The sequence below is a fragment of the Lepidochelys kempii genome, chromosome 3 (assembly GCF_965140265.1).
Source record: "Lepidochelys kempii isolate rLepKem1 chromosome 3, rLepKem1.hap2, whole genome shotgun sequence".
In the NCBI taxonomy this organism is placed as follows: Eukaryota; Metazoa; Chordata; order Testudines; family Cheloniidae; genus Lepidochelys; species Lepidochelys kempii.
In genome coordinates, this window is record NC_133258.1 from 109,423,154 (window position 1) to 109,438,417 (window position 15,264).

Sequence of the window (15,264 nt, forward strand, 5' to 3'; positions counted from 1 at the left end):
ACCAATACTCCAAGGTCCTTTTCCTCCTCCGTTACTTCTAGTTGATGCGTCCCTAGCTTATAACTAAAATTCTTGTTATTAATCCCTAAATGCATGACCTTACACTTCTCACTATTAAATTTCATCCTATTCCTATTACTCCAGTTTACAAGGTCATCCAGATCTTCCTGTAGGGTATCCCTGTCCTTCTCTAAATTAGCAATACCTCCCAGCTTTGTATCATCTGCAAACTTTATTAGCACACTCCCACTTTTTGTGCCCAGGTCAGTAATAAAAAGATTAAATAAGATTGGTCCCAAAACTGATCCTTGAGGAACTCCACTGGTAACCTCCCTCCAACTTGACAGTTCACCTTTCAGTAGGACCCGTTGTAGTCTCCCCTTCAACCAATTCCCTATCCACCTTTCAATTTTCCTATTGATGCCCATCTTATCCAATTTAACTAATAATTCCCCATGTGGCACAGTATCAAACGCCTTACTAAAATCTAAGTAAATTAGATCCACTGCGTTTCCTTTATCTAAAAAATCTGTTACTCTCTCAAAGAAGGAGATCAGGTTGGTTTGGCACGATCTACCTTTTGTAAAACCATGTTGTATTTTGTCCCATTTACCATTGACTTCAATGTCCTTAACTACCTTCTCCTTCAAAATTTTTTCTAAGACCTTGCATACTACAGATGTCAAACTAACAGGCCTATAATTACTTGGATCACTTTTTTTCCCTTTCTTAAAAATAGGAACTATGTTAGCAATTCTCCAATCATACGGTACAACCCCTGAGTTTACAGATTCATTAAAAATTCTTGCTAATGGGCTTGCAATTTCTTGTGCCAATTCTTTTAATATTCTTGGATGAAGATTATCTGGGCCCCCCGATTTAGTCCCATTAAGCTGTTTAAGTTTTGCTTCTACCTCAGATATGGTGATGTCTACCTCCATATCCTCATTCCCATTTATCATGCTACCATTATCCCTAAGATCCTCTTTAGTCTTATTAAAGACTGAGGCAAAGTATTTGTTTAGATATTGGGCCATGCCTAGATTATCCTTGACCTCCACTCCATCCTCAGTTTTTAGCGGTCCCACTTCTTCTTTCTTTGTTTTCTTCCTATTTATATGACTATAGAACCTTTTACTATTGGTTTTAATTCCCTTTGCAAGGTCCAACTCTACTTGACTTTTAGCCTGTCTCACTTTATCCCTACATATTCTGACCTCAATAAGGTAGCTTTCCTTACTGATCCCTCCCTTCTTCCACTCCCTATATGCTTTCTGCTTTTTCTTAATTACCTCTCTAAGATGCTTGCTCATCCAGCTTGGTCTACAACTCCTGCCTATGAATTTTTTCCCCTTTCTTGGGATGCAGGCTTCCGATAGCTTCTGCAGCTTTAATTTAAAATAATCCCAGGCCTCCTCTACCTTTAAACCCATAAATTCTTCAGTCCAATCCACTTCCCTAACTAATTTCCTTAATTTTTGAAAGTCAGCCCTTTTGAAATCAAAAACCCTAGTTGCAGATTTATTTTTGTTAATCCTTCCATTCAGTTTGAACTGAATTAGCTCATGATCACTTGAGCCAAGATTATCCCCTACAACCATTTCCTCTATGAGGTCCTCATTACTCACCAAGACCAAATCTAAAATGGCATCCCCTCTAGTCGGTTCAGCAACTACTTGCTGAAGGAATCCATCAGCTATCGCATCTAGGAAAATCTGAGCCCTATTATTATTACTAGCACTCGTCCTCCAGTCTATATCTGGGAAGTTAAAGTCTCCCATGATCACACAGTTTCCATTAGTATTTACTTTATTAAAAACATTAAAAAGGGCTCTATCCATATCCAAATTAGATCCCGGCGGTCTATAGCACACCCCAAGCACTATCCCAGGGGAGGCTCTAATAGTTTTCTTCCCCAATTTAATTGTTGCCCAGACAGACTCAGTCATATCCATTTCATTGCTTCTTATTTCTTTACATTCTATCTCATCATTGATATACAGTGCTACTCCACCACCTTTACCTTTATTTCGGTCTTTCCTAAACAGCACATACCCTTCAATACCTGTAGCCCAGTCATGACTACTATTCCACCAGGTCTCTGTTATACCTATAATATCTGGTTTCACTTCCTGCACCAGTAACTCTAGTTCCTCCATTTTGTTACCTAGGCTCCTTGCATTAGTGTACAAACATCTTAATTTTTGCTGTTTGGCCTCACTCACATTCTGTACCTACAGCTGTATCCACTCTTACTTCATTTTCTTTCCACTCTATGCTAAATTCTGGCGTGGTGATTACCTGGACATCTCCCAACCATCTCCCCCAAATTCCTAGTTTAAAGCTCCCTTAATCAGTTGTGCCAGCCTCCATCCTAGAAGTCTATTTCCTTCCCTACTCAGATGAAGTCCATCCCGAGAGAACTGTCCTCTATCCATGAATGCTTCCCAATGGCCATACATCCCAAAGCCCTCCTTATAGCACCACTGCCTAAGCCATCTATTGATAGTCATAATCTTGTCACACCTTTGTTGCCCTTCTCTAGGAACAGGCAGAATCCCACTAAAGATCACCTGAGCCTCAATTTCCTTAAGCGTCCTCCCCAGCCTAGCATAGTCTCCCTTAATACTTTCCAGCGAGAATCTAGCCGTATCATTTGTTCCCACATGAAGGATAATTAGGGTGTAATTAGGGTGAAAATTTGTTTCTTCTGGACTCCTCTTCCGCCTTTCATTTTCTCTTACTTCCTGGCTGATGGCGTGATGTGTTTGCACTTGCCACTGGCTTCAGGTCCTGGTCTAATTTGTCTGATTGTCACTTTAATAGTGTTTAGTACCTCCGTTTTGATCTCTTCAGTGATAAAATGGCTGTTTTATGGGATATCATTAGGCCTCCATTGCTTTGCCCTTGTGTAGTTACTTTCACCTGTGAAAAGTGAATATAAAATACACCAGTTCCGAATGGCAACATTTTATTCTCACTTTGCATCGGTGTAAATGGCAGTGGTGGAAAATTTTGCTAATTTTTTTTTTTTAACAGTCCTGATCTGAAGTCCATTGAAGTAATTGGGAGACAGTTATTCTATTGATTTCCTGGGGCTTTGTATCTGGCCATTAACACATTGCTATAAAAATAACACTTATGTAGTTCCCTTCCTACAAGGGTCCAAAGTGCTTAGCAAAATTTACAAAATAGTGAATTATATCAGAAACTATGCTCTATGACTCTCTATTTTGGGGGGAAAAAAGGAAAAATAATTCCCAAGGCATATTGGATGGCAATCTAACAAAGTACTAAGATACCTTTATTATTTTATCATCTGACCCTAGTTCTCATCCCAGTACCGTGCATTGTTTTCTCTGGAAGCTTTCTACAAATCTACAAAACAGTTTTTTTAATATTGCTTTATCTATCTGTTTGTTTTGAGGATAATGAATGCTGTAGTAAAGCAGAAATGAGTAGTTTAAATTTCAGAAATAATCTAAAGCTCTTTTGATGGCTGTTTAAACTGGCAGAAGAAAGTGCTGCTCTGATGCCAGTGAAATAAAACCATTCTCTTGGAAAAGCGGATCGAAACTTTTTCAAGCAGTACAGTATGTGGAAAGTTACTTGTAGATGGAAAAATATCATGACCTGCACAACAAAATGTCTCAGAGCAGGAAATAATCATGTTTTTCTTCGTATACTTAAAACATCCAAGTTGGGAAAAAAATCAGATGGTATATGTCCAGAACCTCCTAAATGTAATACAGCACAATGAAGATCTTTTTATCCTCTCCAACAAAACTGTTACAATCCCACAGCAGAGACAGAAAAGTTGCTTGTGGGCTATTTATCAAAATGCACGTCAGGATATTTGATATTGGTATTTTCAGGCTCTGCACATTTTCTAGATCTCTGTGAATCTTTATGTGTGTGTGTGTTAGCCACTAATATGAAGAGGAATGCAATTCTGGGGTGATGCACACATAGCTCGAGCCTATAACCGTGGACACACAATAGAATACTTGTTCTTCTTTCTGTAAGACAATTGGCAAGATTGTAGGAAACTTTTATCAGTGCATCAAACCAACGACAACAGATTCCTGAGGGAAAGAAATCCTTGGACTTCCGGAATATTAACTTCCCTACCCTCTTCCTTTCCCCATGGCCACAAATCTGGCACCTTTGGTTCTGCTATTTAGCAACTGGGCAGGGGTAGACTCTGTAGTAGCCCCCTAGCCCAACCATTTACATACACATTAGCAGGTACTTGCTTTTATGGGGCGGGGGGGGGGAAGGGGGGCCTTGGGGCTTCCTCCAATTAGTCAAGCTTCCATTGGCCCCTCATGGTCAGGTAGTTTGTAATCAACAGGAGCAGCGACTCGTGCACCTTAATTGCCATGACCCCATCACCTATCCGTTGATCCAATCCTAAATTAAGTTGGCTTGTATGCTGGTATTCGTGGTAAAAGTAATTTGTGATGGCCGAGCTGCTCCCGTGGCACACCACATTGTGTGGGAGTATCCAAAAAATTCCACCTTCTCCTTTCTCCCATTCTGCCATCCCAGGCCAAGTTTAAAGGTTGAGATTGAACTGTACGACACATACATCACCTGAAAAGCATATGCGAATAGTGTGAATATGTGGTGGTCTTACCATGCTTGGAAGGGTATAGTTACACTTATTAAATACTGATATGTAATGTTCCTGCTCATAAACTCTAATTTGTGCACATTATCTCATCATTACTCTGTTTGGAATTATAGTATGTCCATTGCATTGCTCTCTCTATCCTAGACTTGTGTGTGTATATATACGCTCTGTACACACTTTTTATAAAATCGATTGAGACAGTAATTGACTGGTAACCCTTCTGCCAGAAAAGTTTATTGCATTAATTTAATGTCAGAAATCTTGGATGGTTGCTACTTTAAAAAATAAAAATAAAAAAAATAACGTTGAGCTGTGTCAGTTACATGAGCATCCTTACTATTTTTTTTCAGATGGTTTTAGTTAAAACTGGGGACTGCACTTTGATTGCAATTATGCTGATGTGAACGAGATCACAATGTGGTTCAGTGTCTGAAATAGCTTAACTTTGATTCTATAAATTCTTTTAATAGTATCAGACCTTTCTGGCAGCTGTTGCTCTAACTAAGGTTTTAAGTTTTGAAACCAAAAAGTAGCTTTGAAACAATAAACATTATTAAAAAAAAATTGGCTGCTTCGGGTCACATGTAAATAATCCCGTTTTGCAATTGTGTTGATGTTACAAAGCGTGAGTTCTGCTTTAATGTATTAGTAGAACTCGGCAATTCTTGTCTCTTTTTATAAACCTGTCATTGGGGAAAGAGGAGCCAGGACAGTGAATGTGGTAATAGCACAACTACTTGACATAACTGTGTAAATTGACGGGTTTTGCTTTCTGAAAAAGAGTGGCATGTAGTTAAGGGGATGGTGTAGTGAAATTCTGAAATGTTATGGACATTAGACACCTTTTGGAATTATTTTGTTCTCCAATCTGGCACTCATCTGCATATCACACAGCCAGTAGATGAATGTAACACACTAATCTGGCTACCGGCTGCCTGTGTTTTTTCCAGTCCCATTTCCATAGAATCTGTGATTGGATCCATGGATAATGAGACTAAAGGGAAGTATAGGAAAGGATTGATATTACAATTTTGTTGCCTAACTTACACCAATTATGTACCCATTTCAGTAGAAATGGTTACTGGGATTCTGTTCCTGTACTTTTTTTCCATGAAAATGAATACATGGCTGGGGGAAAAAAGTGAACAGTTTCAAAATATTAATGGAAACCCCAATTTCTGCATCTTCTAGTCAACTGATCTGGACAGAAGTGGTGGTGTTCCTTCCTAAGGACTCAATTCAAAGCCCATTGAAGACAACAGAAAGATTCCCAGTGACTTCAGTGAGCTTTGGATCATCCCCACAATGAAAAGCAACACCACCAAGAGAATTTAGCCAAGAATCTTGCTGTTGAGAATCTGTCTTGGTTCTGCCTTAGGTGTAGCTAGAACAGAACATTTCTTCTCAAAGAAATCTCCAAAAGTATAGCACATGGGGTTTTTTCCCTGGGGTGTTGAAGCACCTACATTAAAGTTAGTATGAGCTGGGGGTGCTCAGAGAGTGTCGATATTAGGCTGTAGATGTACAGTGAAGGAGAAAGCAAAAAGGTAAGGAAAGAATTTTCATCTGTAGAGGATGGCCACAACTCACAGTTGTGGGACTCTTCTTTTTTCCTTTATTACAGTAATCGTGAATTGAAAATATGATGAAAAATTAAAATTTCTCTAATTTTAAAGAGGCTTCTGTTGCTGAAATAAAACTCTCATTTTGTTCCCATATTATTTTTTTTCTGTAGAGTGGGAAGCCACCAATTAAGGATATGTTCACAGAGCTCAAGGATGGAAGGAAGCTTTTGGATCTTCTAGAAGGGCTCACAGGAAATCCACTGGTAAGAAAAGTATTAGTTAGTGATTGTGAAGGATGGTAACCACCTGACCTGTGCTTCCTAAATACAAACATCCCACTATGGTAGTGCATGTAACTTTGGGCTTGATCTAAAGCCCATTGAAGTTGCAAGGCATCACAAGAGGGAGAGTCTTTCATGCTTTGATACCCGTTTGTGGCAGTCCACGATAAGCTTTATGGCGCTGATCCTGCAATTAGATCCTCGCACCAGTAGGGCAATAGGGCTCCACGCAGGCCTGCTGCACGAATCAGATTGTGGTAGCACAGGGGAAATGTAGTGGCTGGTGTTGTCAAGTATTGCTTTGAATTTTAAATTCTCTTTGCCCCTACCCAAAGTAGGGCATGAAAAAAGAGGAAGTGCAGCCTCTCCCCAGTGCTCAAGGCCTCAGTTGTCTTATGGGTGTCAAAACAACAAATTGCTTCTTGTTCCTTTCCAGGAGCCAATAATCCCAGCTGCTCTGTCGAACTGCCAAAAACTTCACCTTCCCCCCCACTTGGGAACTTCCACAAGGCAGTTATGTTACCACTACAAAATTCCGCAGCACATTGAAAATTTAAAACTTACGAAGTTTTGTATAAATTTGAAACATTCTGAAACTGAGGTTTGTTTCAACATATAAGGAGTATTGTATTAAGTGTTACTCTTTTTTTCATAGTTCAGTAAACATTCTTTAATCTGCAGTTTTCCTTATTTTTCTGTTTTTCTTTATAAAAATAACAGGATAAAATGACAAATTTCCCGTTTTTCTGTTTGTTTTCAACTGTCAAGTGTTTTGACACGAACAAAATGTAACTTTGTATTTTTATTCTTAGCCCAAAGAACGTGGTTCCACAAGAGTACATGCCCTAAATAATGTCAACAGAGTACTGCAAGTTTTACATCAGAACAGTGTAAGTTTATATTGTAACTTAAAATATTTTTTGTGGTAATTTTGGTTTAATAAGTCTTCTCAGATAAGACTTGGAATTGCAGATCATAAGCCAGTTGCACATAGCAAATAAAAATGCCACCAGACAATGAAAACTATTCACAATTCAGGTGGTCAGTATTTTCAACTGTCTAATATTTTTGTGAAATAATTAAATGCAAGCAAGATGTTACGAAAATGGCATAGTTTTGGATGAGATTTTGATGAAGAGGAACTGAATGGTTATAGGCATTTGTTCTCTGTGTGGGTTAAACTGTTTTACGTTTTCATCTCTCATTATTTGCCGCTTATAAGTCATTATCACTTCTAGTTGGTGTATGTTATTGAATCAATATTATTTAATCTGGTTTCTTAGATGCACTCATGATAGTAGTGTTTGAGCACTACTTCACCAAACCTTTGGTATGTAAACTATATATGGCACATATGGCTTCTTTAGAAATCTCTATGATTCAGCCGGTAGAAGTGTCCTGAAGAGTCGTTTGATCAATCCTCAATTGGTCTAATGGCAACAGGCCTTAGAAATAACACATGATAGATATTATTTAAAATTAAAAATACAATATATTGAATTTTAAGCACGTGCTTGAATGTTAGTGGGATTGGAGACTTTGATTGTTAATTCTCTGGAGCAGGGAGTATGTTTCTATAATTTGTGCCATCCCTAGCACAGTACGGCTCTGCTCTTTCCATTGCTGTAATACATACAATAATTTTAGAGAACATTTGTTAAAATATTTGTTACTTCCCTCTTACCTAGGAGCTTAGGGGCTATAAAATATCAATAACTTTTGAAAGAATTAGTATTGAGCATTTAAAAAAAAAATTCTAAGGAACAGGTGAGTACTAGATGTCAAAATTTACAGTGATTGCTGTGACTTCAGTTCACTCATGTGAGCAGAATAGTTTAGAATATGATGATAGAAAAAGCTATTTGAAGATCAGAACATGCAATGGTTTTCATACTGTATAGTTACAGGGTTGGATGTAGGATTTAGTACAGATACAGAGAGGATATTGAAAGAGTTGTCTATAATCACACAGGTTCCAAAACCATAAGCATTTCTGTTACGTGTTCTCAGAACCTTTCCTTCTCCACTCAGATTAAATCACACCTTTTACAAAATAATTTTCAGCAGGCGGCACTTGGAGTCCTTCCATTATAATGTGTTCCCCTCTTTGCATCCTAGTTGTCTTTCCAGTGTTATGGTTAAATTATCTGCATTGGTGACTATTTTTTCTCTCTCTCCCTCCCTTCCCATCCCATTGCCTTCCTCACTGTCTCTCCAAAAACATAAGTTTCTGCTGCTTTAAAATGTGTGTCTTCCTGAAAAGTGACTCTGAGGTTCCATGTCTGTCCCAGTGATTCCATGTCAGTTTCATTCTCCTAACAAACAGAAAGATTGGTTGAAAAGGTGACACTCGGCACTAATTCAGTGGAGTTACATAGGCAGACTGAAGAATCTGTAGTATTGGTGATAATTCAGAGATTGCAAGGGCAGAAGGGACTATTCTGATAATTTTGTCTGACCTCCTTTGTAACACAGGCCGTAGAGCATCTCAAAAATAATTCACAGAACATATCTTTTAGGAAAACATCCATTCTTGATTTAAAAATTGCCAGAGATGGAGAATCTGTCATGGCCCTTAGTAAATTGTTCCAGTGATTAATTACCCCCACCTTTAAAAATGTACACCTTATTTCCATCCTGTCTAGCTTCAGCTTCCAGCCATTGGATTGGGTTATACCTTTCTCTGGTAGATTGAAGAGTCCATTATCAAATTTGTTTCCCAAATAGGTAGTTATACACTGTAATCAAATCACCCCTTTAACCTTCTCTTTATTAAGATAAATAGATTGAGCTTCTTGAGTCTGTCACTGTAAATCACGTTTTCTAATCCTTTAATCATTGGCATAAATTATATTACCCTCCAGCACATGTCACTTAACTTGAAGTCCTGTCCCACATGTTCACACAGCTTTTTCTTCCCTACACATTATAGATAGGAGCATAAGGAGCTCGTCGTCATGTTCCCTTGTGTGATTTATAGCAGACACCAACTAGTAATAGAAGATTAGGGTTGGAAGAGACCTTAGGAGGTCATCTAGAACAACCCCCTGCTCAAAGCAGGACCAACACCAACTAAATCATCTTACCCAGGGCTTTTTCAAGCTAGGCCTTAAAAACTTCTAAGGATGGAGATTCTACCACCTCTCTAGATAACCCATTCCAGTGCTTCACCACCCTCCTAGTGAAATAGTGTTTCCTAGTATCAACCTAGACCTCCCCCGCTGCAACTCGAGACCATTGCTCCTTGTTCTGTCATCTGCCACCACTGAGAACAGCTGAGCTCCATCCTCTTTGGAACCCCCCTTCAGGTAGTTGAAGGCTGCTAGCAAATCCGTCACCACTCTTCTCTTCTGCAGACTAAACAAGCTCAGTTTCCTCAGCCTCACCTCGTAAGTTATGTGCCCCAGCCCCCTGATCATTTTCGTTGCTCTCCGCTGGACTCTCTCCAATTTGTCTACATCCTTCTGTAGAGGGGTGGGGCCCAAAACTGGACACTGTACTCCGTGTGCGGCCTCACCAGTGCCGAATAGAGGGGAATAATCACTTCCCTTGATCTGCTGGCAGTGCTCCTACTAATACAGCCCAGTATGCCATTGGCCTTCTTGGCAATGAGGGCACACTGCTGACTCATATCCAGCTTCTTATCCACTGTAATCCCCAGGTCCTTTTCCGCAGAACTGCCACTTAACCAGTCGGTCCCCAGCCTGTAGCGTGCATGGGATTCTTCCATGCTAAGTGCAGGACTCTGCACTTGTCCTTGTTGAACCTCATCAGATTTCTTTTGGCCCAATCCTCCAATTTATCTAGGTCACTCTGGACCCTATCCCTACCCTCCAGCGTATCTCCCTCTTCTCTCCCCCCCTCCCCCAGCTTAGTGTCATCTGTGAACTTGCTGGAGGTGCAATGCATCCCATCATCCAGATCGTTAATAAAGATGTTGAACAAAACATGCTTTATCAGATGAGATAGCAGGAAAGAGATTCACTGTTGTATCAGAGTAACTGTGTAAGGCAGAGTGGAATTTGCTTTCCTTCTCTGTTCACATTCATTCTGTGAGCTTAATGACCCCCATTCTGCGTAGAGGAAGAAATTGCTGCTGCACCTGACACACGTATATGTGCTTTATGAAGTGCCTCAACCCAGGCGTAATCTAAGTTCTTCCACTGAGTGCTTGATACTGCAGTGGAGGTGGTGTTGCCTTTGGGAATAGCACCATGGTCACCTTAATTGCCTTTCTTCTATAGCCTCTAGATTTGCTGCTGTAAGGTATGCTATCCCATTGTCCATTTTGGATTTGGAGAGCTCATAACCCAAAAAGAGAATTTCCAGTCTCTAGTTCTGGCTTCCCTACATTAAATTTATCAGTTCAGATTTCTTCCCATTAAGACATCTTATGGACATTGTTTATGGACTGCTTAACTTTAAAAGATAACGCTACCTTGGCATTACACACAGCTTTCTAGGCAGTTTGCTCTTTTCATTGGTCCGCCCCTTTTATTCAACTCTCTGAGGAAAAACTGTGGAATCTGACTCTCATTTGTACTCTCTTGTGAAAAAAGGAGTAAGAACTGAGTTTGTTTCAAAAACTTTACATTTCTCAGTGTAAAATAGAAATGAAGAAGAGTTCAAAAGCTTCCATAAGTGATGAGGTCAAGTTAAAACAAGAGGGGAAGTGTCAAGAAAAAAGCAGAGATCATTAGTGATTAAGGAAATTTAAAAAGGAAGATAAAACCAATGTCATCTTGCCCCTTGCAGCCCCTCCTGAAAAATTAAATATAATTTTTGTTGAAGTAAGCCCTAATTAAACTTCTTCAGTTAAAACGAATGCAAATTGATTCTCCCTTGGACACTGTGTTACCACATACAAAGCTTGTCATGTGTGGCTCCTGTGTCAATCTGAAAACTAAAGTTGTTTGTAATTATGACACTTCCATGGCTCTATAATGCCCTATAGTATTAAGGTTTACCTCTTACCTTGCAAAACAGATGAATTACTGCATTTTGCCTGTGTATTGGTTGATTTTGGTACCCCCCTATATTGCTGGTCGGGATTGAACCCTTACTCTGTTGCCTATGTATTTTGCTTCTGATTGCCTTCATGACAAATTCAGATAAGATTTCTGAAGAGAGCAGCTCTGCTTGGCAATTTCCACAAAATTAAATGTATCTGTTCATTTGCTAATGGCTGGTTGGTAGATAAGAAAATGGGAGGACACTCAAATCCTTGGTGAGAAATGTTAATTTAATGTCTCCTCCAGGTGGAATTGGTGAATATAGGAGGGACTGACATTGTTGATGGAAATCCCAAACTGACGCTGGGATTACTGTGGAGCATCATCTTGCACTGGCAGGTGAGGAAGCTTTGGGGAGGTGGGTCTCTTTCCAGGAATTTCCACGTTGATCTTTTTAAATTCTTACAAACCTTTCTTTGTCCTCTAGCGTGGAAAATATCACGTTTCTTTTGAGTTTGTAATTAGTGTAGATCAGAGTTTAGTTTCTGACCTCTTCTGTTGGCTGAATCCCACAACGCACTTTCTAATTGCGTGTCCAGTTGTACTCAGTCAATTGGTTCTGTTCTTAGTGTTGTTACCACACAGAAACATTTTAAATGGAGACAATAGCATTACATTTTTATTCAAGCTTTCTGTACAGAACTACTTGCAAGGTATTTTTAAAGTGTTGTAGCAGAATGGCCTCGGTACTGTAATTGTGGCCTGGTTTTAGTGTCTCACCAAAGTACCTCCCCGATTTTAATGCAGTTACTCATGATTTACACAAGCATGAGTGAGAGGAGAATTGGATGCTTTGGGAGGGACTTTGGTCTCTGCTTAGGCATCATATAAAAGCAGCAAATGGCATGTAAGAGGCTCGGGAGAATTCCCCATGTGGAATCGTCCCCCTACAAGGCCCAGTATAGGGGAACATGCTAGGGGTAGAACCAAGGACAGGAGGAGACAGAGCCATAGTGTATGCCGTGCAAGCCTGGGCAGCACTGGGGATGCTGTTGTAACGTAGAGCAGTCGTAGACTGTTACACTAGGGTCCCATTCTGCACACACAGCAGCCCTTGATCAGGAGGGTGCAAAGTGTCTTAAAGGCTCCCTTCCTCAGTTCACTGTCTGCAGCTAACTTATTGTGTTTAGTGAAAACAGTGTCTTGAACTCTGATACCAGTTGGTGCAACAACTCAGCTTAAATGCTGGTTTGGCAGATCAACAGTTAACTTGTGTAAAATTGTAGTTGTGACTGATTATTTGCTTTCTGCAGGTGAAAGATGTCATGAAGGACATCATGTCAAACTTGCAGCAGACAAACAGTGAGAAAATCCTGCTGAGCTGGGTTCGGCAATCCACAAGGCCTTACAGTCAGGTCAATGTTCTGAACTTTACCACAAGCTGGACTGATGGACTTGCCTTTAATGCTGTGATCCACAGGCACAAGTAAGTGACATATTAGATGATTAGACAGCTACATCAATAAGCAGCTTTTGCTTCTTCATCTTGGAGTGTTCAACAGCTTTTAACAACAAGGAATCCTGTGGCATCTTAAAGACTGAAGGTCTTTAGAGACTGTGCCGTTAGTCTTTAAGGCGCCACCAGACTCCTTGTTGTGTTTTGGGGATACAGACTAACACGGCTACCCCCTGATACTTGACAACAGCTTTTAGACTATTTAAATGATTCACTGGTGATGGGTTTTTTAGTTTTGGGGATTTATTTTTTTTTTGGTGTGGTTATGTTAACAATGGAGGGAAATTGGCCAATCCAGCACTTACTTACTTGCAGAGGGCAAAGCCAGGGCTACACTGTAACTTCCGCTGTTCCTTTGCTCACTTTTCAATTACCAAAAAATAAAAGTACTGGAGTGTTTTAAATCGCAAATGACCTACATTAACTAGAAAGCAAGCTGAATACATCTTTACAGAGAGGATATCTTGGCTGTTAGACCATCTTACTCCTTTCCCCCAAACTGAAAACACTTGGAAAAAAGGCTCCAGTCCAGCTTGTTTTTTGTAGCATCTCTAGTGAGTAGATAAAGGAACACTTTGAAACAAATCAACAAGTAATACAGGCACCATGGCTCCCTCTTAGTTTTGAGTAAGTGTGATTTGAGAGACAAAGTAATTATTCTCACACAGTTGGCATACATTACTTAACAGAAGAATCAAAGGATAATACAATTCTTTGTTTCTATCCTGTGGTGTTTTATTCTCCCTTGGCCCTTCTTCTGAGAGGTATTGTTTAAGCTGCTCTGGGCAAAGATCATGTATTCTTTGTCTTGGGAGGTGTGTTAGGTAGTCTGTAGAAATAATCATTCCTAATTTTTTAAAAAAGTATGACTTTCATCAGATATTTCTGCTTTTGGTCAGTCCAGTGTAATTTTAAATTTCACAAATGTTTCAGGATCCATCATTTCCCAGAATGAGCTATTCCACAGTATAATTTTATAATTATTCATTTAAAATGTATAGTTATAGCCCCTAGGGGCCAACCAGATCACAGCTCCACTGTGCCAGGTACTGTACAGTCATTGTCTAAATGTCGGTCCCTGCCTCGGTGATCTTCTAATCCAAAACGCAAAGCATAACATTTGGATGGGATGTGATGTGATGAACAAACAGTTTGGGATGGGGTTCAGGCGAGACAGGGTAGCAAAAATATTAGGAGGTGTGAAATTATTATCAGCAAAAATTGCAACTTCCTAGCTGCCTAATGGATTTTTTTTTAATGTCACCTAAATATTCCTTCTCTTTACTTTATTCCTTTACACATAGGGGTATCATTTTGTAAATCCTTTTCTAACCCTCCTTCTAGTGTTTGTAGTCAATTATTAAAATCCTATTAGTTGCAATTTATCCTATTTATGTTAGATGTTAGAGCTTTTTAACCTTTTCCTACATGTCAGAACCTTTAACTCCCTATTCAGTCTTGTTCCCCAGCTAGTGGCGGATTTAGAGTTAGTGGGGCCCTGTGCTCAGCTTAATTTTTGGGGCCCTTCCTTGGGACCCAGCCAAGAAAAAGAACATTCTCTCATCTCCCCTTCCACTCCCCTTTTTCATTCTTTTTTTCTTCCTCCTCCTCCTCCTATGGGTAATAGGAAGTAAATGAAAATAAAGTGAGGTACCTTGATTGTTTTTGTAGTCTAACTTATTTTTCCACAGACCACTTAAAAATCTCTGAGTGTCTTGGTGGACCACTTAATTATCTTTCCAAATATTGTTTGTACTGTTAGCTAACTCTTGTAAAGCGATTTGGATAAGAGCGGTTTATTAAAAAAACGTAAAAAAATGTGTAAAAAAAAAAAGTTGGGACGTGGGGTCTGGCTAGGACTTATGGTGCGGGAGGGGGCTCAGGGCTGGGGTGCAGGAGCAGGCTGGGGGTTGGGGTGTGGGAGGGGGCTCAGGGCTGGGACAGAGGGTTGGGGTGTGGTGTGCTTACCTGGGGCAGCTCTTGTTTGGTGCGAGGGGTGCAGGTGGGGATTTGGGGATGTGTGTGCAGGAGTCAGGGAGGGCAGGGGACTGGGTGTGTGCAGGAATCAGGGAGGGCAAGGGGATGGGATGGGGGGACAGGAGTCAAGGCTGGGTGTGTGTGAGGGGGTGCAGGAGTTGGGTGGACTGGGGGTGCAGAGTCTGGGAGGGAGTTAGGGTGCAGGAGCGGGCTGGGGGTTGGGGTGCAGGGTCTGTCCAGGAGTTAGGATACAGGATGGGGCTCGGGGTTGGTGCAGGAGGTTGGGGTGTGGAGCACTTACCTGGGGCAGCTCCCATTTGGTGCGAGGGGGGTGCAG

The 15,264-nt window shown here is 40.3% G+C and overlaps 1 protein-coding gene across 7 annotated transcripts in view; it reads left to right on the forward strand.

The window, feature by feature from the left end:
* Nucleotides 1-15,264, forward strand: part of UTRN (utrophin) — a 587,482-nt gene that overhangs the window by 117,228 nt on the left and 454,990 nt on the right. For 6 of the 7 annotated variants that reach the window (XM_073337527.1, XM_073337525.1, XM_073337526.1 and 3 more), the window contains 5 exons: nucleotides 6,372-6,464; nucleotides 6,919-7,083; nucleotides 7,295-7,372; nucleotides 11,741-11,833; nucleotides 12,748-12,920. In XM_073337527.1, coding sequence (XP_073193628.1) covers nucleotides 6,372-6,464; nucleotides 6,919-7,083; nucleotides 7,295-7,372; nucleotides 11,741-11,833; nucleotides 12,748-12,920 — 602 coding nt within the window. The remainder of the gene's footprint in view (nucleotides 1-6,371; nucleotides 6,465-6,918; nucleotides 7,084-7,294; nucleotides 7,373-11,740; nucleotides 11,834-12,747; nucleotides 12,921-15,264) is intronic. The other variant, XM_073337529.1, reaches the window with a different exon arrangement.